The sequence below is a fragment of the Eublepharis macularius genome, chromosome 2, assembly GCF_028583425.1.
Source record: "Eublepharis macularius isolate TG4126 chromosome 2, MPM_Emac_v1.0, whole genome shotgun sequence".
In the NCBI taxonomy this organism is placed as follows: Eukaryota; Metazoa; Chordata; class Lepidosauria; order Squamata; family Eublepharidae; genus Eublepharis; species Eublepharis macularius.
The window spans coordinates 225894887-225917691 of NC_072791.1; the positions used below are offsets into that span (position 1 = coordinate 225894887).

At 44.2% G+C, this 22805-nt stretch overlaps 1 protein-coding gene across 3 annotated transcripts in view; it reads right to left on the reverse strand.

Moving 5' to 3' along the window:
• GULP1 (GULP PTB domain containing engulfment adaptor 1) overlaps positions 1–22805 on the reverse strand; it is a 276675-nt gene that overhangs the window by 18172 nt on the left and 235698 nt on the right. Inside the window, exon 9 of one of the 3 annotated variants that reach the window (XM_054972475.1) lies at positions 3985–4209. The exons of the other annotated variants lie outside the window; for them this stretch is intronic. Coding sequence (XP_054828450.1) covers positions 3985–4209 — 225 coding nt within the window. The remainder of the gene's footprint in view (positions 1–3984; positions 4210–22805) is intronic. 3 annotated transcript variants of the gene reach the window in all.

The window sequence follows — 22805 nt, forward strand, 5'->3', positions numbered from 1 at the left end:
CAGCAGAAAAGCTAAGCAAGGTAAAATACACCCTCTTCGCAGGAAGTTAAAAAAATAACCTTAATTTATCAACATTGCAGGAAGCATACTTCCCAAACTCAAAAAACCTGAATTGTCTTGCAAATAAATCTCCAGCCTGGTCAGTCTGAATACAAAAGGCAGAAGTTAATGCCACGTTTTCACTGATGAGGGCCTCCTTCTTACCATTCAGGGCTTGCGCGTGGGCTCGTTTTCTATTGGTGGTTAGAACTTCAGTTGGGGTTTAGAGTATATTTCACAGTATTCACATTTTACAAAAATCTGCCCTTTGCACTATGTTTACCATGACCCACTATAGGAGTGTACTTCGAACTTTTTGAGAATCTATCCAACCTAGCCCCACATATATGATAGACATTTCTTAATGACGTCTGTATCTCAAATAAAATTAGCAAAATAAACCCCTCATGGGCTACAAATGTAGGTACAAAAATAATTATTTTTTTCCTGGTAGTTTCCCACAGGCTCCTTAGACTGATAATAGTATTCAGGTATTAGACTGATGTTGTGAACCTTGAAAAAGATGTCCAGACAGTAACAAGGATGCCCCGGCTACAGCTAGGCTACTCTCAATGCATGAGGACTGGATCCTGAGCTATGGCCTTTGAATGGGGACCTGCACTGTTATCCCACAGAAGCTCAAGTGCAGAAGGCTCTTCATCTCACCCATCGGCTCTTGGAGTCAGTCATCTTTAAGTGACAGTAGATTACTGGACTTCATAGCATCTGGAGAAACAGGAATTTGACTGGCAGGCCTATGTTCAATTCAGATTCGTTTTCTACAGAATGGATAGGATCATGGTTAAAACTAACAGTGAAATCCAATGCAGAGTTACTCCAGTCTAAGCCCATTGATTTGATTGTACAAATACAGGAATTTTGCCATATTTGTCTCATTCCCAGGAAAGGAGCTAATGTAAGCTGCCCAATTTGCCCGTGTATATGAATACAGTAAAATCTATTCTCCTTTAAATATTTTGTGAGAAGAAAGGTGGCCTGATATTATGCAGATGTGAATCTTTAGAACTGTTTTATATTATTAGCTCCATGTATTTCTAATGAAAGCACTTACATTGTTTTGAAACCTAAAAGTGCTGGCATCTATAGGTATATTGTTTTTAAGCCATCCTTCCTCCGAGGAACACATTTTTGACCCATCCTTTCTCCAAGGAACACAAGCCAGGTTGTTCTCCTCCACTTTGCCTTTGTAACAACCCTGTGAGGAAGGCCATTTGTTTATTTGTGTACAAGGATAGCCAGTTTGGTGTAGTGGTTAAGAGTGCGGGACTCTAATCTGGAGAGCCGGGTTTGATTCCCCACTCCTCCACTTGAAGCCAGCTGGGGGACCTTGGGCTAGTCACAGCTCTCTCAGAGCTCTCTCAGCCCTACTCACCTCACAGGGTGTTTTGTTGTAGGGATAATAACAACACACTTTGTAAGCCACTCTGAGTGAGCATTAAGTTGTCCTGAAAGGCAGTATATAAATCGAATGTTGTTGTTGTTGTTGTTGTTATTATTATTATTATTATTATTCAGAGTGGGGATGCAAATCTGAGTCTCCCAGATCCAGGTTGGACACTATAACCACTACACCACGCTGGTTCTCCTTAGGCTGAGAGAGAAACTGGCCCTAGAACTCCCAGGAAACTTCATGACAGAGTAGAGATTTGAACTCAGATTTCTTAAGATGCATGCAGACCAAACAGATCTTAAATGGAGTTTTATCAGTATTATGACTATAGACTCAGTTATTGATATTTACAATAAATTAATTTTATGTATTTAAAATATGTATTTACATATTTACACATGTATTTATATACCATATTTATAAAGGGCCCACACTTAAATACAAATAATTCTTAAATATTAAACATGCGCAATTCTGTCTAGGCTGCACTCAATGGTCAGGATGCAAAGAATCATTAAAATGGTGTCTGGAGTCTTAAATTAATTTTTACTTAAGCTTTTTCTTTTTTTGTTCCCTTTGACCTCTATCACCACCCATTATGTTTAGCTGCTAATTTCGTTGATTTATGATGGGATCTGCTCTTAATCTTTATAACTCAGCTCCTCCCTTTCCCCTTTACGCCGAGAATTTACTCTTAAAAGATCCATGGAGGAATTCACACCATATTCCTGCCTCCCTTTCACTTATAATCTTCCCCATAAGAAGAATTCTCAGTATGTTTTTCTCTTCACATACCTGAAGAAGTGAGCTGTGACTTATGAAAGCTCATACGGAAATAAAAGTTAGTCTTTAAGGCGCCAGTGGACTTTTGGAGTCTGAAGCTGCCTTTAGATTTTCCTTCACGTCAGCACCTCTCTGTGACACTAGAAAAAACTGAGGGGGACTTTTGGAAACCATGTGGGAGATATGTTAAGATGGTGGTGACAGGGTCATTCACTGAAAGAAGTTGCCAAAAAAAACCCTCACTGGGCAGAGCTTAAGTAGTTCTGTGGTTTGTGTCTGGTATAACTTATTTCCAGGTCCTTCCCAGTTAGCCACCGCTGGGAGGATCACTGGCAGCCAGAAGCAAGCTGCTGTCCCGTCACTGGAAGGTTTGCTGAGCTGGGACCTTTAGCAGCAACGGCAACGAGTCCTGGCTCTCCCAATGAGGGCCAAGCTACAAGTGACGAGTGACACTTGAACGGCCAGTGAGCAGACTCACGCGTATTCCTCCCTCCCTTGGCCCTGAATCTCAGCAGGCTGTGTGAGTGGCACTGGCAGAGCAGGAGGGGGCTACCTGACTCAGTTTCTCTAGGGCTGTTTTTAACATCCCAGCCAGTCCATTTCTGCTTACTTAAGTCAATGTTCCATGGATTCTAACACAGAAGTCTCACTGATCTCTGAACATGCTTTGAGGAATACTATGAAAAACTACCAAGGAAGATAACAGGGATTACAGATCTTTGGAAAGTGAAACAAGTCAGTATCTAAACGTCTTGACCGAAACTTTTGGAGAGAGGTTTTCATTTACATGTTGCAAATAGCTACCTACTCTCTCTTTTTCACTCTCTTGAGCACATAAATAAATGAGAATTGATTTTAAATAAAGCATGATCTTTTATTTTCAAAGAAATGCAAACTGGTGATACCCAAAGGAAGCATTTTTATTGAGTAAACCCATGCACAAAGCCACCATGTTTGCCAAGTACAGCCAACCGTTAATTGTAAATGAAAAAAGCAAGTTGTATCAGCCCATTTTTCACAATCAGGAAGCCTGCTGCAGCTCATCTTTGAAATAACAATGGGCATTCTTCATTTTGCACAGAGTTAAAACGAACTTCAATAACGCAAATTAAATGCTCCATTTCTCCTACTGATCTCCCATGCTTTCAGTGAAAAAAGGTGCCAATGCTCATATATAAAGTTGCACTGATTTCCACTCATCCCCCCGCCCTCAGGATTTGGGACATCCCCCCCCCCCCGCCCCGGAACCCGTGAGTACTGCCACAAAAGCCCTGGGAAATGTATGTGTCCAATTAGGATTCAGAGATTATACCTTTCAGATTGCTAATCTGAAGGCAGGAATTTGTCTTTCTTTTTATACCACGTAAAGCACCAGTGTAAATAAAGCTGTAATTATCATCTACCAACTGAGATAACAAAATAAATTTATTTTGAAGTAAGCAACCTTGAGCTCAATGAGACTCTTTTTCATAGAGGAATTTAGGTGCAAAAATCTTATTTACTTGGCCAGCATGGCCAACCATCACAAGTCATTTAGCACATGACTGTCAAGAGAATTCTTGAAATGTTGGAAACATACAGTATTATCTTTGGGCTATGACACAAAAGGTCAGAATGCCTCCATTAAGTGTATCTGGTCTGTCCTTTAACTACTGTACAAAATGTAGCACTCTGATACAATTCATACACAAGAAAGAAAGAGATGCTGGAGGGGGGAAAAGGAAAGAACTGGTTGAGCCCAGCTGGGTTACGTGAGGTCTCGGAATGCTGAATTCATGGACTGGCTTTGGAAGACCACTTTTGGAAGGGGGTGGCGTTAACAGTCCAGATGAGTGCCTGGAGCCAGGAGAGCTCATGGGAGTGAGTGTGATGGAAGAGATATCTAAACAAGGAGCGGCATCTTCAGTGCTACACCAGAAAAAGGAGGAGGGTCTTTGAAACAAGTGGAGGTCATAATCAGACTTTATGTGCAGCAGCTGTAAAGGAATCACAGAAAGAAATAAAAAGATATTCTAAGGAGTGATCGTGGTGAGAGAAGGAAAAGGGAAAAAGTTCTTTACAGCAAAAGAAAAGACGGTTTGCAATCAATATAAGAGCAAAAATTAAAGGATTATTTTAAAGAAGAAAAAAAAATCATATCCCTCAGCAAAGATGGGATCCAGTAGTGATAGAGTTTAACACAATCATTGAAATAAATGACATTTTACCATGTTTGCTGTGTTCATAAAAATTCCTGCATGTACTACATATATTTGCAAATCTTCATATCTGTAACAGGTTTACACCAAGTCGGCAAACATGGCTGGGTGGTTAAAGTACAGGCCAGTATTTTGCTCGATTAATACAACTTCATTAACTGTGTCTCTCTCAACAGCCATGAATACAAAACAAGTCCTGCATTGACTAGGCTGCCTCAGCTCCCTCCATTATTGGCAATAGGGTTGCCAGCTCCAACTTGGGAAATTTCTGGAGATCTGGGGGGTGAAACCTGGAGAAAGTGGGGTTTGTGGAGGGAAAGGACATTGGCATGGCATAATTCCAGAGAGTCCACTCCTGAAAGTAGCCATTTTCTCCAGGTGAACTGATCTCTGTGGCCTGGAGACCAGTTGTAATTCTGGGAGATCTCCAGCCACTACCTGGAGGCTGGCAACCCTAACTGGCAAATGTACAGTGTACAGCTAACATTTCACACATTAAGGTTCCATAAGTAGAAACCGTTATGTATCATTTGTAAGCACATGTGTGAATATAACCGATTTTTACTATAAAAATTAGACATTACCCTAGTGATAACTTATCCTCCCCAAAATCATAAATTCGAGGGAGAGGAATAATAAACAGAAAGCTAGAATCAAACAAGGGCTGATTCCAGACGACTAACCTGAAGGCGCTACATGCCGCCATGTTCCGGATTGCGACGGGGAAAACGCGAAATATCGCGTTTTCTCGCGCGACAAAACACGATATTTCATGTTTTCCCCATCGCAATCCGGAACATGGCGGCATGCAGCGCCTTCAGGTTAGTCGTCTGGAATCGGCCAAGCACAACAGTCAAAAGTTAGCTGTATTACTTAAAATTACTATACCACCAATTACTGCATTATAAGGAGAACGTTCTACCTGGGGACAAGAGTACCTTCTGTCCTGTTAGAGGCTTTAGAGGGTTTCTATGCTCTGCCCTGCCCACACATTGAGGCCCAAAGGGTGGCCATATCCAACCCGTGAACTCTTAAATGTGTTCACAGGCAGAGGGAGATACCCTATTATCCCTGCAGGCAGGGCTTTTTTTCTGGGAAAAGAGGTGGTGGAACTCAGTGGGTTGCCAACACAGGGGGCAACTCCTGGAGGGAGGTTGGTGCCCCTGGTACCACATGCGCACGCGCAAAGTGCACACATGATTCCAGGACCGCGCAATGACGTCACTTTGGGGCTGCTGGAACAAGGGGAGGAGTTTCTTAAAGTTTAAATCATCCTCAGGGGAAATGGTCGCATGGCTGGTGGCCCCGCCCCCTGATCTCCAGACAGAGGGGAGTTTAGATTGCCCTCCGCACCGCTGGAGGGCAATCTAAACTCCCCTCTGTCTGGAGATCAGGGGGTGGGGCCACCAGCCATGTGACAATTTCCAAGAGGTTCTGGAACTCCGTTCCACTGCGTTCCCGCTGAAAAAAAGCCCTGGCTGCAGCAAAGTTGACGCCCATGATGAGACTTTGGCTTTACAACTGATTGGATTCCAATTCAAAAGCTTCGCTACTTTTGTTTTCTTTTAAAAGATGCTATTTCACAAGGCGCTTGCTGCCAATGTATAGCCTCACCAAGGCAATGTCTTGCTTTCTTTGTAGTCATTGCATCTGTTGGCTTAGGGCCTGAAAGATCAACCGGTGGATTTTTTTGCTGTTCACCTTCATTCTAACTGGGTTTCAACTTGGGTATAAGACTGGGAAGGTGCTTTCCTTTAGTAATCATAATTAGATGAGCTCTGTGAGCTTGGCATAATATGATTTGAAGCAGAACGATGAAAAGAGTGTAACAGTCAAGCAGGCGAAAACAGTGCGGCTTTCAATTTCAAGAAAGCAATAAAAATGTTCCATGGGCAAAAAAGGGGGAAAACTTATTATAAAGGCTTATGCTATTGTGTAATATGAAAGTTCAATAGACTGCTATAACAAATTGAACTATTTCCATTTTCTGACAATCTAATATCTGACTATTTTGAGACAGGTCTTTCTACCTATTGGCTTAGTTCCACCATGATGTTTCTGGCAGGCTGGAGGGGCATTTTGGGGTACATTCTGGGCTGCAGCAGGGAGACAAGAAAGTCAGCACTGCAGGAAGAAATCCAAGGCCAACTTCCTCAGTCGCCTATGGCGAGTACAAAATGAACTTTGAGGGAGCTACCGGGTAGAAGGGTGCAGCTGTGTACGTATCTGCCATCAAGTCACATGGCAACCTCAGCAAGGGGCTTTCAAAGCAAATGAGAAGCAAAGGTGACCTGGCATTGCCTTCCTCTGCCAATAATTCCTTGGTTGTCTCCTGTTTAGGTACCGATCCTGCTTGGCTTCCAAGTTCTGATGAGATTGGCCTATACCACGCCATCTTCTCTTCCCTTCCCTTCCTACAGCTATTGATACTCATCTCCCCCCTTATCTGAGCAGAGAGGCACTGCTTCAAAATTCCTCTATGAAAAAAGTTCGACGTAATTCATTAAGTAGGCTAACATCTTTCCTTTAATTTTTTTTTAAAGTTCTACAACATGCTATGACGTTCCTTCATCCTTAAACCACAGAAATGGCACCAGAGGCATCTTAAAAAATCAAAAATAACTAAGGAATTTATTTACATTAGTGGGAAAATGTTACATGAAGTCAGGAGTTGAAGTTTTTTGAGTTAAAAGTTCAACATATATACATCTAGATTACTGAGTTTACATTCAGAACATGCACAGACTTCAGTTTTTAGGCTCTTCACTGTTACTGAAGGCTTCTGTTGTTAGGCTTTGTTTCCTTGGTTTCTTCCCCAAGCACTTGAGTATTCTTTCCTTCTGGGTCCCTCTCTGCACACACCAGTGCTACCCTCAACTGAATCTGGAAGTCCACCAAACCTGACCAGGGATTTCTCCTCCTTGTTTCAACTGGGAAGGGAAAATCTCTTCTCCTTAGATCTCCTCTTACTTCGGCCCATTTGGGAGTCTGTCCTCACTACCCAAACCTCCTGCCAACTTTCTCAGTTCTCCTGCTGGTGTTGAAAACTGCTTTCCCTGAGGACTCCGTCACTCAACTCTCCTCAAAGAATCTCTCTCTCTGCCAGGACTGGAAAAAAACCCTCCTCTCTCAGCTCAGACTACCCAGTCAGATGCCCTGGAGCAGCCACTCGAATCTCTCTGACTCTGAGAGGGACTGACTCTTAACAGTCCTGCAAATGTGTGTATTCAGCCCTTCCAGGCTTCTCTAAAACATGTGGTCCATCACACATGCCTTTCCTCTTCCTATCAGAAAGTGGATCATTTCTGAGACACTTTTCAGTTTTTTATTTTGTGAGGTAGCCAACAGGCAGCAACTCCTCAGCACTTTATGTAGCACCATCGTATTTTCTATGTTTTCCCTACTTACAGATATAACTTCTGTGACACCTCCTATACATTTCTTTGGGCACCAAAGATATAACTGGATGTGTGCCTTTCTGCAGTTCCCAGAGTTTTAAAAATTTAATTCTCAGATAGATAGCGGCTCAATCTGGATTATAACCATACTATGAGGGAAGGTGTGCTAGGCCACCCCATTTTACCATTTTCCTAACCTAACAGGCCTTGAGAGCTGCTACACTCTGTTGGGGAAACTTACATATATCCCTACCAGTACATGTACATTTCCCCGATGGGGCAAATAGTGGCTCCCTGTAGCCAACTCAAGTCACAAAATAGTCCTAGGGATCCACTCACCCTCCACCCCCATCAGTTCTAATCTGAATTTGGCTCCTGTGTGTCAGATCATTAGCTCTGGAAATGCACTTATCAGATTTGACACTAAGGAAAACAGCAGATAAAGAGATGGAAGAAAGGTTCTAAGGTAATGAATCCATACAAAAGCTAATAGTCCCCATAGTGAGTTCCCTCTTGGAAATAAAATGTGTTTTAATTGTATATGGTTGTAATCTGCCCTGAGCCTGCTAGTGTGGGGAGGGTGGAATATAAATCGAATAAATAAATAAATAAATAAATAAATAAATAAATAAATAAATAAATAAATAAATAAATAAAAGGCTTCACAACCAGGACACCAAGATTTCCCTCCTTTTTTGAACCCTTTATGGCAACAGGCCTTTCACATAGTTTCAGCCTATGTAATACAATGAAGCTGGGTTGGGAGACAGGCATTCTTGGCCTTTTCCGTCTTCTCTTAATTAGGACCGGGTGCAAAACTCCGCTTAATCTAAAGTCTTATGGAGACATAAAAAGAAATTACACATGGAAGTAATTATTTGGAAAAATTGTACTGCCCTCAAATAATCAGAAAAGGCGTCTGATTTAATGCCAAGTCAGAGCCAAAAAGGGAACAGCACACAAAGAGCAATGAAAACACTAGTTAGGAATCCAAGGGGCTAGGTATAAGAAATAGGCAAAATCTCTGTACCAAACCAAACAATCATATACCATGCAAGCAGTTCAAACACTAGCAGAAATTGTGCTTGTGCCCACAGAATTCTAGAACTCTTTGTCCCTGAGCAACTCAGTTAATGTAGTTGGACTTTTTACTTGTAGGAGGCTTGAGTAAAGCAGCTCAGTTCCAAAACTAATGATGGAAACCACGTTATAATAATCACATAGTTTTGATAATACCTCCTACATAATTATTCAGGAAATAAAAACAGTATTAGCCTATATTACAAGCAAATCCACTCCTAATGGATACATGTTATAATGATAAGTGGCTTTTAACAGCAAAGAGAGTTTTGGAAGCATTTTTTTTCTCTCAACTGAAAACATCTGAGCTCAATTTGTAGAAGATCAGAAAAGAGCATAAAAGAGAAATGAAAATATTTAGCACTTTCTCTTGAAAGTATTTCTGCCACATTAATTTAACATTCTCCTTTTACAGGAGAAATTTAAAGATAGAAAATATCTACATTATATTATAAAATGTTTATGTAAACTTGTCTTTTGATGGACAGAAATATATTCTAGTACAGTTAGTGACTCAGAAACCCGAAAGATCATTTTGAAAATTGAATACTAAGACAATCCTTTGGTTGTCTAAAAAGATTATGACTACATGAATTCAAAGTGTAATCAGTAATTTCCAAAATTGTACTCAAAGAATGTGTCATTTGTGTATCTGTTCAACCTTTAAACTTCACTGAAGACCAATTTCAAACTTCACGTTATCCCCACCACCACCCAAACCTGTTTATAACACTTTCTGTGGCCCTTGGCAATCCAACCCCAATGTCTATGACACTCAGGGCTTTTTTTCAGGGGGAACGCGGGGGAACGGAGTTCCGGAACCTCTTGAAAATGGTCACATGTCTGTTGGCCCCGCCCCCTGATCTCCAGACAGAGGGGAATTGAGATTGCCCTCCGCGCCGGTGGCACGGAGGGCAAGCTCAACTCCCCTGTCTGGAGATCAGGGGGCGGGGCCAACAGACATGTGACCATTTTCTCTGATGGCAACCCACTGAGTTCCACCACCTCTTTTCCCAGAAAAAAAGCCCTGATGACACGGATGCTTAAATTTCAAATGAGGGTTTAAACGCCACCTGAGAGATCTCCTCCATGACCCAAAGCCACAGGTGATAGATATGAATATCCAGGGGTGAAGGAAGTTTATTCTCTGTCTCGCATTGGTTCACAGACTCCTGACATAATATTCATACACATAGTCCCAATTAATTAATATGAAAGAATATCTGTAATCTTAATGTAGGAAGTCCACATTCCTTTTATGGGATTTTCTGACAAAATTATCGATATATTGAATGTCCACTGCAAAATACGCTGTCTCCCTCTGCTGAGCAAAATGTTTGTCAGTAAGGCAGCAAATTATTTTTCTGGTTGCTAATGCAATATCTTATGCAATAATCCTTACATGCTTTAGTGTTCTAAAACAGGGTGCATTTTTTTGTGACATGATAAGATAAACTGCCTGCCAGCAGTTGCCAAAAGCTGAACTCCTGACTTCACCCACGGCATGGGGAAATCTGGTGGGCTTTCTTGTGGGAGGATGAGACCTCTCATAAATATCTCTACAACAAAGATATTAGAAAGCCCAAGGCACCTATCTTTCATGGCTTCGCGTTAATAATCTCGCTGAGAGCCACTTCATATAGATACAAATGAAGCCCTGGATACAGTTTGGTCAGCTACTGCTTCCATTTGGGTTAGGCTCTGGGGAAAGACTTCTGGTCCTCCTAGCACGTTTTTCTTGTATGCCAATATAACCAGCAACTGATTTCCAGTCCCATGAGCAAACTTTTTTTTTTTTAACTGGTGGACCACAGGAAGAGACATGAATTTTTCCTCTTTACTCTAGAGGGAACCCTGACCTGGATAGCCCAGGCAAGACCTATCTTGTCAGATTGCGGAAGCTAAACAGGGTTGACCTTGGTTAGAAATTAGATGGGAGACCCCCAAGGAAGACCAGGGTCATTATGCAGAGGCAGGCAATGGCAAACCACCTCTGTTAGTCTCTTCCCTAGAAAACCCCAGCAGGGGGTTGCCATAACTCAGCTATGACTTGAGGGCACTCTCCACCACCACCACCATCCACTCTAGGGGAGGGTCTTTGGCTTTGCATCTCCTTTTGACTTTCTTATTCCATTTGAGAAAACAGGCAAGGAAGACAAATCATGTTGGCAGTCACCAAACTTGTGAATGTATGTGGAATGGCATGGAAGCAATTGTGTGATCACCAGTAGCTGGCAAAATTTTGTGTAATGGGTGTAAATATATGGGGGTATATAAATTGAATGTTGTTGTTGTTGACTCTCCCCTTCAAGAGGGAGACTGAGCCCAGAGCAGGACTGGGCTAGGTGCTGGTCAACTGAACTTGTCACCTCTGCTCCAAGGAGATCCAAGTGTCCACATCCCAATACTACTAAACCGTCATGGTCAGAAGGCGGACATATTCAGGACTGCAGAACTAATAAATTCTTTAACTGAAGAAGCACGACTCCCTAAAGGGATTATCATGGCATGGAGAAATCAGGCGGGTTTTTTTGGCAGAGGGATTGTATCTCTTTACAACAAAGCTAATCTATGGTGTCATATATAAAAAGCACCAATACTGTCACTGAATTCTAGTACTTATGTACCACTAGAATTACTAACGTAACAAATTAAGTGCTTTGTCTTAGCTAGCTTGCCCCCATTATCCAGACTTTCTGTTAAAAAGAACAGTAAAAATTTCTCTTAAATACTGGTTTCCATTAGATCAGCAATTTCATTATAGCTAGAGCAGTCCGCAGATCTTGGGTCTCTTAATGTTCCTAAAAGGCTTTGCAGTAATAGGGTATTTAAAAATTATGTGAAAAGGAAGGCCATTGAATTAGTTATGAATTTGTTGGCAGAAAGGTATTGTGGAAGACCGAAGACTCTATCTATTAGCAAATGGTCACAACACACAAGACACAACATCTATTTCAAAGTCTAAAATTTCATGGAAGGATAGAAGAAGGCAGGTAGATCTCTAACACCTTTCACCTTTAAATATTGGTTGAAGAAGCATCAATATTAATAAATTCATCAAAAAGACTGCGTATGAAATAAATGCACTGGAAAAACCGGTGCTGGAAGAAAAGAGGTAAACTGTTGGTCCTTCCCTGCTCCCTCGAAAGAACGTAACTTGGCCCTCAGAAGAGAACTTCATATTTGATAGGAGGGGGATCTGAAGAGAATGGACCAGAACTCCCTCGGCAGCCTCTTTCAAAAATCCTTCTCAAATAAGACGATCAATGGAACTGAAGTACTTTCCTTCTGCCCACAATGCAGCCATGGTTCACTCGCATGAAATTCACATAATAGACTTACAGTGAATTCCTTAGCAGAGTTACTCCAGTCTAAGATCACTGATTTCAATGGGATTAGACTGGAGTAACTCTGTTTAGGATTTCAATATAAATGTACTAAAATTCTCAGCACATAAAGCTGTTTTGTGTCAACTGTACTTTTGGGCTGAAGTTATTAACAAAGCCATTTTTTGAATGAACCATTTCTTATGAAGTGTGTGTGAGAAAGATAAAAGTACCTTTCATCTTGGCAAGATAGGACAAATCACTCTGGTCTCTACTTCTGATAGTATAAAATTGTAAAACACAAAGCAGGTTATGATTCCAATAGTCACACTCAACAATTCACGCCTCTTTACAAGTCATCAGTCACTGGAAAAGTGCAGTTCAAGACAAAAATTGAATACATAACTAACTGTTGAGGTTTTCAGATAAATTGCAAATGGGATTAAAAGCATTTCGATTTCATCTCCCAGGTAAATATCCTCAGGGAATCGATATTGAGATTACTCATGAAAGTCTAGGATTTCAACGGAACAAATACAATTGTAAGGCAGCGATTTACATATATCTTAAATCAAGGATATATTATGTATGGAGGATTTGTGAAAATTCTCTTTCCGAGAAGCACCAATTCCCTTACAATGATTTACAGAGTTGATTCCCACATTACAGAGTCCATGGCTCCCCACCTTGTGTCCTGCATAAGAGTCACACATGAGTTTCTTGATTTCCATGCAAGGGGGGGGGGCTGATTCAGAGCTCCAACCCCCCTCTCCCCCGCTTTCCTGACCAAAAAGAGGATCTAGGAATGCCAGTTTGGCATAGTAGTTAAGATAAGCTAATCTTAAGTAGTAGTTAAGATCAGCTAATAGTAGTTAAAATCAGCTAATCCAGCTAATCTGGAGAACCGGGTTTGATTCCCCACTCCTCTGTCTGAAGCCAGCTTCTTGGAGCTCTCTCAGCCCCACCCACTTCATAGGGTGGTTGTTGTGAGGATAATATGGCCCCTTCCCGGCATGCAGCTATGCTGCTAAAGCTGGGGGCCATTCGTTGCCGCCCTGGAAGGGGGGAGGGAGGCAGCACCCCCCCTTCCTTTCAATCCAGGGTTTGGCTGGGAGGGCAGAGACAAGGGCCTTCGGAGGCTGCTCCGCCCTTTCCAGTCGCAGGTGGGAAGAGGCGCTCGGCCTGAGCAGAGCCCATCTCAAGCTTGCTCAGCCGAGCTCCTCTGAGGCTGCTTTACCAAAGGCCCTCCTGGTTGTGCAGTGCTCGCTGCCTGGGAGAAGCTGTGCTATTCCCCTGCTTGCTCCCTTCAGACTCCAGCAGGAGAGCCAGGGCCCAGCGCCAGGCTCAGGGGTTTGGCAGAGACTTTTTCTTATTTACATTTGGGGCCTGTTGTCTATCAGTCAGGAGGGCTGAAGCAGGGTGGTAGTGGCAAAGTACTGCCCCCAGCCCTTGCAGGCCTCGGGCCTACCTAGGCACCTCTCTCCTCCTCCCCCCATTATACTTTATTGGGAGGACTTCCAGCATCAGCAGTAGGCTTGGCTGTAGGCCACAGGGGTGAGATGCAGCCATCTGAAGGGTGCATTAATTCATACTTTATTGCTACTGGCCTAGCAGGGTGGATGCTGGTAGCCCCCCTCCCCCGTCTAGGTTTTTTCCTTCCCCTGCCGTTACACTTACTTGGGAGGGAGTATTGCCAGCGGCAATAGCTTGGCCTAAGGACTTCAGGCAGCAGGGGCCATTTTGTGGGAGGGCTTTGCAGTTTATTCAGTGGGGTGCAGCCATTTTGAGAGTGGCACCCGGTGGCCTGCTTAGCCTCCTGGCAGTGGCGGCCATGTTGTGAAGGCATCTACAATATGCAGAGCTCTGGGAGGTGGACATTTTGAGTGTGGCATTTGTGTGGCCTGATTTACCTCCTGATTACTGGCAGTAGCAGCCATTTTAGTGGGGCTTTTGCAGTTTATCCTGTGGTAAGGTGGCCATTTTGAGAGTGGCACCTCTACTTAGCTTCCCAGCAATGGTGGCCATGTTGTGAAGGCATCTATGATATGCATAGCACCAGGGGTGGCCATTTTGTTTGTGGGCTTTGTGTGGCCTGATTTGCCTTTTGCTTACTGGCAGTAGTGGCCATTTTTGTGGGCTTTTTGCAGCTTATCCTGTGCTGGCAGTGACCATTTTGAGTTGTCTCTCTTGACGGCCTGCTTAGCCTCCTTGCACTGGTGGCCATTTTATAGAGGCCTCTACAGACTACACAGTGTTTGGGCTGCCATTTGGGGGGTGCTGTGTTCCTACTGGGCTTTGAAGCTCTAAAAGCAGTTATTTTACAGTACATTACATTACATTACATTACTGTATATTTCCATCATGCCACCCAAAAAGGCTAGTAGACCTCCTAAGGGCAAGCAGCCAGAAAATAGGCCTCCTGCAAAGCGGCCCTGCAGAGTCTTCCCTTGAGGATGATGAAGTGGCCAAGGGGAGGAGGGAAATCCTGGGCTATCAGTGTCTCTCAGTCAGGAGTTCTGAAGCAGGGTTAGGCCCAGCCCCTGCAGGCCTCCTGCCTATCTAGGCCTCCCTAACGGTTTTCTCTTTATTTGGAGAGTGTACTTAAAGCAGCAGCAGCAGTGAAGGCCTGGCTGAGGCTGGGGGGGGGGGGCAGCAGGGGGGCTTTCAGTCATCTGAAGAGTGGTTTGCTGCACGCTTTATTTCTACTGGTGTAGCAAGGCTCTACAGTCCCAGAGTGGTGACTGGTTAAACCCCTCCTTCTTTTTCCCTGCTCAGTTTTGCAGCCTGGGTGGCCTAAAGAGCTGTTTTTTAGGTTTTGTCACTCAGGCCTCCTAATGACATGCTGTGTTATTGCATCTGCTGAACTCTGCAATGCTGTCACGCAGGGCACTGAAGTCTAAGATGTGATCTGATCTTTCTACTAGATTAGCACAATTGATGGCCGGTAGTGGATCTGGCCTGGGCTGCTGTAATCCAGTCAGGTTGAGGTAACAGTGGATGATTGACAAGGTAGGTAAGTCCAGAGGCCCCTAGTGCTTGGCTGTGGGGGCTCTGGCGGGGAGGGGGTCAGGCAACAGTCTCCTGACTCCCATGTTCAGACTCCTGAGTTGTATCATCTTGGGTCTTGCCTTCGAGTTTCGCAGTTTAGCCATTGGGCTGTTACTTGACTCAGTCCTAAAGGGACAGCCATAAAGGGAGCAGCATGTTGGGGGTTAACTTTCCTCTTCAGGAAGTGGAGGAGAAGGATGAGGCGAACCTGAGGAGGGAGACAAGTAAATGAGACTTAAGAAGGTTTACTGCACCTGAGCCAGTCGGCTGCTGGCCAGCCTTTATGGGAGCTCCAGCAGCTGGCGGGGCACCGAGCCTTGTCTCCAAGGTGTTGGCACCGAGGAGTTTTCTTGGAGTCTATGCTGCCTTGGGGCCCAATGGCTTCTGGGTTGACACCTAGAACTGGTGTTTCCTTGGAGTTTCTACTGCCTTGGGACCCAATGGCCTCTGGGTTTAGTTCAGGGGACTGGTAGGCTGAGCAGTGGCCCATTTACCAGTCAGTATGGGAGTCTAACTATAAATCATATATGATTGGAATATTCCAGTCCTCGTGGGAGTTGGATTGTGGGGGAGGGAACTAGATAACCCCTCAACTCACTTCATGTATACAATTAGGCAGTGGTGCCCATACCTAACCCTCTTCCATCCGAGTGGCATAGGATTTTGAGATGGGTCCTGGTGGGTTCTGGAGACTAGTCCGGGCGTTTGGGTTTTAAGGCAGTGCCCAGTATTGCTTGGCAACTGGGTGGATCACCCCCAGCATCTGGTGAACCTATCACCAAGTGGCCAGCAGTCTCTAGGCTGGGGTACCAGCTGGTCTGTAGGAGTTCTGCCTGAGCTGATAGATCTCTCCCACAGTTTCGGCGAGCCAGTTTGGTGTGAGAGCCAGTTTGGTGTAGTGGTTAGGAGCATGTGACTCTAATCTGGAGAGCCGGGTTTGATTCCCCACTCCTCCACTTGAAGCCAACTGGGTGATCTTGGGTTAGTCAAAGCTTTTGGAAGCTCTCTCAGCCCCACCCACCTCACAGGGTGTTTGTTTTGTGGGGATAATACTGGCATGCTTTGTAAACCACTCTGAGTGGGTGTTAAGTCATCCTGAATGGTGGTGTATAAACTTTATTATTATTATTATTATTATTATTATTATTATTATTATTATTATTATTAAAAAAGGCAAGGGTGATCCCCTGTGCAAGCACCGAGTCATCGCTGACCCATGGGGGGACGCACATCGCAACGTTTTCTTGGCAGACTTTGTGCGGGGTGGTTTGCCATTGCCTTCCCCAGTTGTCTGCGCTTTGACCCTGGCGGGCTGGGTGCTCGTTTTGCTGACCTTGGAGGGATTGAGGGCTGAGTCAGCCTTAGGCCTGCTGCCTGAGCCCGGCTTCCACCGGGATTGAACTTATTATTACGGGTGAGTGGAAAGTTAAGGGGCTTCCCTCACACCCAGTGGCTGCCAACAGACAGGCACCCTTTGATTTGCCAGTAAACCTCCAAGTTTGAAGTAAGCCTGGGCAGTTTTCGGGGTCGCATGACATTAATGGTGGGCATGGGAGTTAGATCCTGAGCGTTAGTGCAGTGATGACCCAAGTGCTTAAGGAAGGGTCTGGTTGTCTCCGCATTAGCTGCGGGGAAAGTGATGGCCAAGCTGCTACTTCTGTTTGTTGGGATGTGGGGTCCTTTGCCTCACTCCTGGTCACTCCATTCTGTTACAGGCCCCACAGATGTGCATGCATAGGCAAGGTGGCCTAGTGTGCTCAAGGGGAAGAGCAGTCCTCCACCTCACATACTGGTCATTCACTTGGGCTGTAATGACCTTGGCTGCGGGACATGGCCGTTCTGGTATAGGCTCAGGCAGATTTGCACACATAAGCATGGTGGCCTCATGAGCTGTAGGGGAGGAGCGGCCTCCGTTTCATGTTTGGGTCATTCACTTGGGTGGTATGACCTTGTTTCACAGGGCATGGCCCTTTCCTTACAGGTTCACACAGGCTTGCAGTGCCCAGGCAAGTAGTGGCCTGATGGTTGAGGGGAGTTGTGGACCTCCGCCTCACATCCTGGTCATTCGCCGCGTGGTGTTGACCTTGTCTCACAGGGCATGGCTCTTTCCTAACAGGCTCACACAGGCTTGCAGCGCCAAGGCAAGTAGTGGCCTGATGGTTTGAGGGGAGGTGCAGTCCTCCGCCTCACATTCTGGTCATTCACCGCGTGGTAATGACCTTGGTTTGCTGGGCATGACCTTGGCTGCAGGGCATGGCCCTTTCATTACAGGCTCACACAGACTTGCAATGCATAGGCAAGTAGTGGCCTGGTGGGTTGATGATTGGTCCATAATGCTTCCGTGTCTGTGTGGCAGGAAGCTTGGGACTCGTCAGCCCTCAAGAGGGCTAGACGAAAGGCTAGTGCCCAGGCTAGAGAAAGCTTTCGGGGATGGTATGGGCCCTTATTTGCCACACCTCCACATACTAGGCTGAATTTGCCAACCTCTGCCGAGGTAATGGGGATTCACCTGGCCACTAAGGCCAATAAAAAATTGCCTGCTGAGGGAGCAAGGGCTCCGGTTAGTCTTAGGCTACCAGTGGGGTCGCTAGGGCCTAAGCAGAGGCTTGGCCCTGGTGTTGACAGGTTTGAGTTTGAGACAGGGTGCGGCCCGGTGAGCACCCTTGGCGTTTCCCTATTGATGGGAAGAGGGGCCTGCCTGAAGGGCTGGTACTGCTTTGACGGCTGCCAGCTGCAGGGGCAGGCTGCCTTCGGGAACCCCCGCATGCAAGTCCTTCCCTCACTGTTGTACAGCTGAGGTGTTCAGGAGCTTGAAAGGGGGGTGACCAAATTGCCTGGCCGGCCAGGTCCGCACCATCCATGGATGGGTCACACCCGGAGCTTTGGGGCTCGGCCAGACCGGTCAAGGCGGCGGTCCAGGGTGGACCCCGTGTCTTGACCTGTACCACTTTAGGCCCTTGCTGCTGTTCTGGCTTGTTCTAGTTATATGAAGTTAATAAAGTGGCCCTTATATCCAAACTTGGTGTCTGTCTCTTCATTCCGATTAGGGTGGCGAGAATAACATTTTGTAAACTGCTCTGAGTGGGTGTTAAGTTGTCCTGAAGAGAAGTATATAAATCAAATGCTGTTGTTGTTATTTGTCCCATGTCACAAACAATTAGGGAAACTCACAAGTTTTTATCTGGGTTTCCAAGTGGTTATGGGGAGGGGGATCCCAGATCCAACCTATGTATTCCATAATGTGGAAATGGGCCCTCACAGGTACCTTTTTCTGCATTTCATCTCCCACCAATAGCTCACAGCAGAGAGAAAAACCCTCTCTCAGCACATACTCTGGCACCCATTCTCCATTTTTACATGATAATCAGTCCAAGAGTGTATTGTGAGCTTTTCTTTGCAGGAAACTTCAGGATCCCTTTATTTCTTCAAGCTGCCCCTTCTAGGAACAGACCTGCTGTCATGTAAGTAGACAGATTTGGCCATTAAAGTTGTGGCCATCACTACATCCTCTGGCACTGACTCTACATTTTAATTACTCATTGTGTAAAGAAGTATTTCCTTTTGGCCAGAATCTATTGCCTATCCACTTTATTGGATGTCCTCGGGTTCTAGTGTTTTGGGAGAGGAAAAAAGTTCTCTGTTCACTCTTTATACAGTGAATAATTTTATAAACTTCTATCATGACCCTTCCTTTTCAAAACTCAAAAGCCCCAGGCTCTTCAGCTTTTCCTCATAGGAAAGGTGCTCCAATGCCATAATCATCTTGGTTGCCCTCTTCTGTACTTTTTCTAGCTTTGCCATGTCCCATTTGAAATACGGTGACCAGAACTGCACAAACCACCTACAAAATACATTGTTAGGACAGATGTTTCAGGCCATGTTTTTAAGGCCAGCTATGTCATAATCACCATCTGTTCACAATATCATAAGCCCAGCTATCAACAACTGGATGCCTTTGACTGGGCAAAAGAATGAGGAATCAGCAACGGTTGCAAGAAATCCCTGGGAAAGGCGACTGCCTAAGGAAAAGCCAGAACTGATGCTAGTTTAGATACTGGTTCAGATGGATAGCAAATGGATTTGGAGGAGCCTGGGGTTTGTGAATGTGGAAACTGTATCTCTGGACTGCAGAGTCAGCACTTGGTAACAGATATGGGAGGGAAAGAAAGGTCATACCACGGGGACAAGCATAGCACATTATCTAAACTGTTATGGTTTTGTCTTGCACAAACAATCTCCACATAATTACTCTGTCTTCCAGATGTAATAGCACCATTTATAACACAGTTTATTATATTCTCAAAATATCACTGAAGAGATACTAAGAAGAATGTCAAAGTTCTGATATATTTTTAGCAATATGCATAAAATTCTTATATTCCAATTCACCAAACAGAAAAGTAAAAACAACTAAACCAACTGCTTGTTTCATATTTTTGATATGAAATTGGAACAAAACAGAGCTTTCTTATATTGTATCTCAATAAGTTTTTGAATTTACTCAAGCTTATAGCTACATATCTTTCTAGAACTTCAAGTGGAATCACAGTCAGTGTTACTAGTGAGTAGAGGGAAATGTAATACTCTGTGCATAATGTAAGTAATTCATATTTCACATTGGTGGTGGACAGGCCATTCTCATAACATTTCAGAGAAGAATTACATCAGCGTTCTAGTTTGCTTTTAAAGAGAATCTTGGCACAATTCACCTGTAGTCTAGAATTACAGAACAACTCAAATTCAGTTGCGCCAGGGTCAGCAGTCCCTGCAGCCCTGAACAATAATTGTTACTGAAACCTGAAACCAACTTAGAAGATAATTTGAAAGCCAGTTTGGAGTCTGGTCCTCAAGTGCAACATCTGAGGATTTGGAAGGAAGCCCCAAAGCATTTAGAGGTTAATATATTTGGGGAGAGTTCTATGTTTTCCAATGTGTGGTAGTACAGCTACCTCCTCTTTCTGTGAGGACATAAGCCTAGGCGTGTGAGTGACCTCCAGTCTAATAACAAAAACTCTCAAAACTCAGAAGGAATTGTGGAGCTAGATCCTTGGATCCACAAATCCTGAATGCTGAGACCACAGTTACATCGTCTTAGCACCTTATAGGCCAGAAGAACTAGCAAGTTCAAATCCCACCTTTGCGAAAGAGATGAAAAAAAGACCTTTGTTAGGAAACCAGGAGCTGAAATGACCATTTCTGGCACTATAAGTTGTAGGAGGGGCTTCAGAAAATGCCCCAGACCTATTTCTCCCCAGTAAATGCCCCAGAAATGGCCAACATAGAATCCCAGGTCTGGCATCTTCTTGTTCTGATATTACTTCCACTACAGAGAAGTCAAATGCTGAAGCACCAAGAGCACAGCATCTCCTCTTTTTGATCCTCTGGTGCCTTAACAACTGAACTAGTGTGGGACACTAGAGACTTGGGAAAAGTATTAATCAAACTGTAGCTTCATGCACATTAGCACAGTTTTTGCTGAACAGCTATTGAAGAAATAAAGAAGGAATTCAGACACAGAATGTGGCAAAAACCCAAAGAGTGGTAGGACCCGAAGCAATGGGCTAAAACTACATGCGCAAAGGTACCGGCTGGATATTAGGAAGAAGTTTTTCCCGGTCAGAGTAGTTCAAAAGTGGAATCAGCTGCCTAAGGAGGTGGTGAGCTCCCCTTCACTGGCAGTTTTCAAGAAGAGGCTGGATGAATACTCGTCAGGGATGCTTTAGGCTGATCCTGCACTGGGCAGGGGTTGGACTAGATGGCCTGTATGGCCCCTCCCACCTCGGTGATTCTATGACCACTAACTCCTTCACTGAGTAATGTTCTGTGATAGAAGCACAAGGAGGGGAGACCTTCCCTGTCATCTCCTCCCGGTTGCAAATCAAGCTGCTTATTAAAGTTTTCTCGAGCCTTCTGTTGGAAACCAAATGTTTTGCTATTATAGATTTTTTAAAAAGATTTACTATAAGCAATTGTATAAGATCTATGATTAGGTTAGAATTAGATCTCGCTCTTTATGACAGTCCATAAAGTATCTCATACTTGTAACCCTTCTTTTAAACCACCTTTCCCCCTTTCCACAATTTCTTATTCTAGCAGAGACCCTTCCCCAAATGTATGTCACACATCATGATACTGGTCACACATTATTAAAATCAGTAAATTTAATACCTTGTTACATGAAAAATAACAGAGCAGACTTCCTGCTCTGGCCACAGAGAAGACTTCCTCCAGGTCATAGGATAGTGAAAATGGTGCTGGAGGGAAGCCTAAAGCCCACCCTCCCTTTCAGCATTTGGAGTGGCACAGAGCAACAGAGATGTTTTTAAAAGGGTGGTCCCTATGAGAACATGTGACTGAGGATCTCTCTACACAAGACATCCTACTGGGAGATGCTCAAGTGTAGAGAGACGCAATGTTAGCTGGGAAGTGTAGTTTAAAAAGAGAGAGCCAGCGGAGATCACTCCTCAGAAGGTTTGTTAAGGTCATCTTTGCCTCCCTGAAGGCTCTGTCAATTTCACCTCTCTCCACTAGGGTAGTTTAAAAAGACAGAGCCGGCAGAGATTGCTCCTCAGAGGGTTTGTTAATTTCATCTTCACAGAGGAGGAGGTGAAATGGACAGAGCCTTTGAGGCGGCGAAGATGAAATTACAAACCCTCTGAAGCGCAATCTCCACTGGCTCTGTCTATCCTCCTATAGAGAAGTGAAATTGACAGAACCTTTGGCTCTGTGCTTCCCAGCTAACACTGCATCTCCCTGCACCTAAGCATCTCTGTGTAAGATGTCTTGTGTAGAGAGACTGTGAGAGTTGGGTACTTATTACCCACTCATGTCACATGTAATGAGTATTTTTGCCTTAGGGGAGCATCCCCTTCATCACTCCAGCCCTCCCAACCTGAATGGCTACTTATCTGTGTGAGTCCTGTGAACCTGGAAATGAACTTTCCGGGTGTTGGAAGGGGAGCCAGGAACAGGGAGCAATGAAGGAAAACTCTGTATTATGTCCATGGAATGATTAGATACAGGTGGCTGTGTCTGAGGTGGAATAAAACTTTCCCTCCTGTTAGTAAAATTAAAATATTTATAGACAAGTTTCTTGATCTTGTGAAGAGACCTTGGTATCTTACATCCTCCAATTTCACATGTTCTGGGATCGACAGAATAATAACATAATAATAATAAAATTTGATTTATATACCACCCTTCAGGACAACTTAATGCCCACTCAGAGTGGTTTACAAAGTATGTTATTATTATTATCCCCACAACAATCACCCTGGGAGGGGGGTGGGGCTGAGAGAGCTCTGAGAGAGCTGTGACTGACCCAAAGATCACCCAACTGGCTTCAAGCAGTGGAATGGGGAATCAAACCTGGTTCTCCAGATTAGAGTCCTGCTGCTCTTAACCACTACACCAAACTGGCTCTCTACAGAATCTACAGAAGAACCTTTGAAGTTCTTAATGTAACATTGTTATAAAGTTACATTGAGAAAGCTGCTTTGAGAGAGCTTTATTTGCTGTTCTT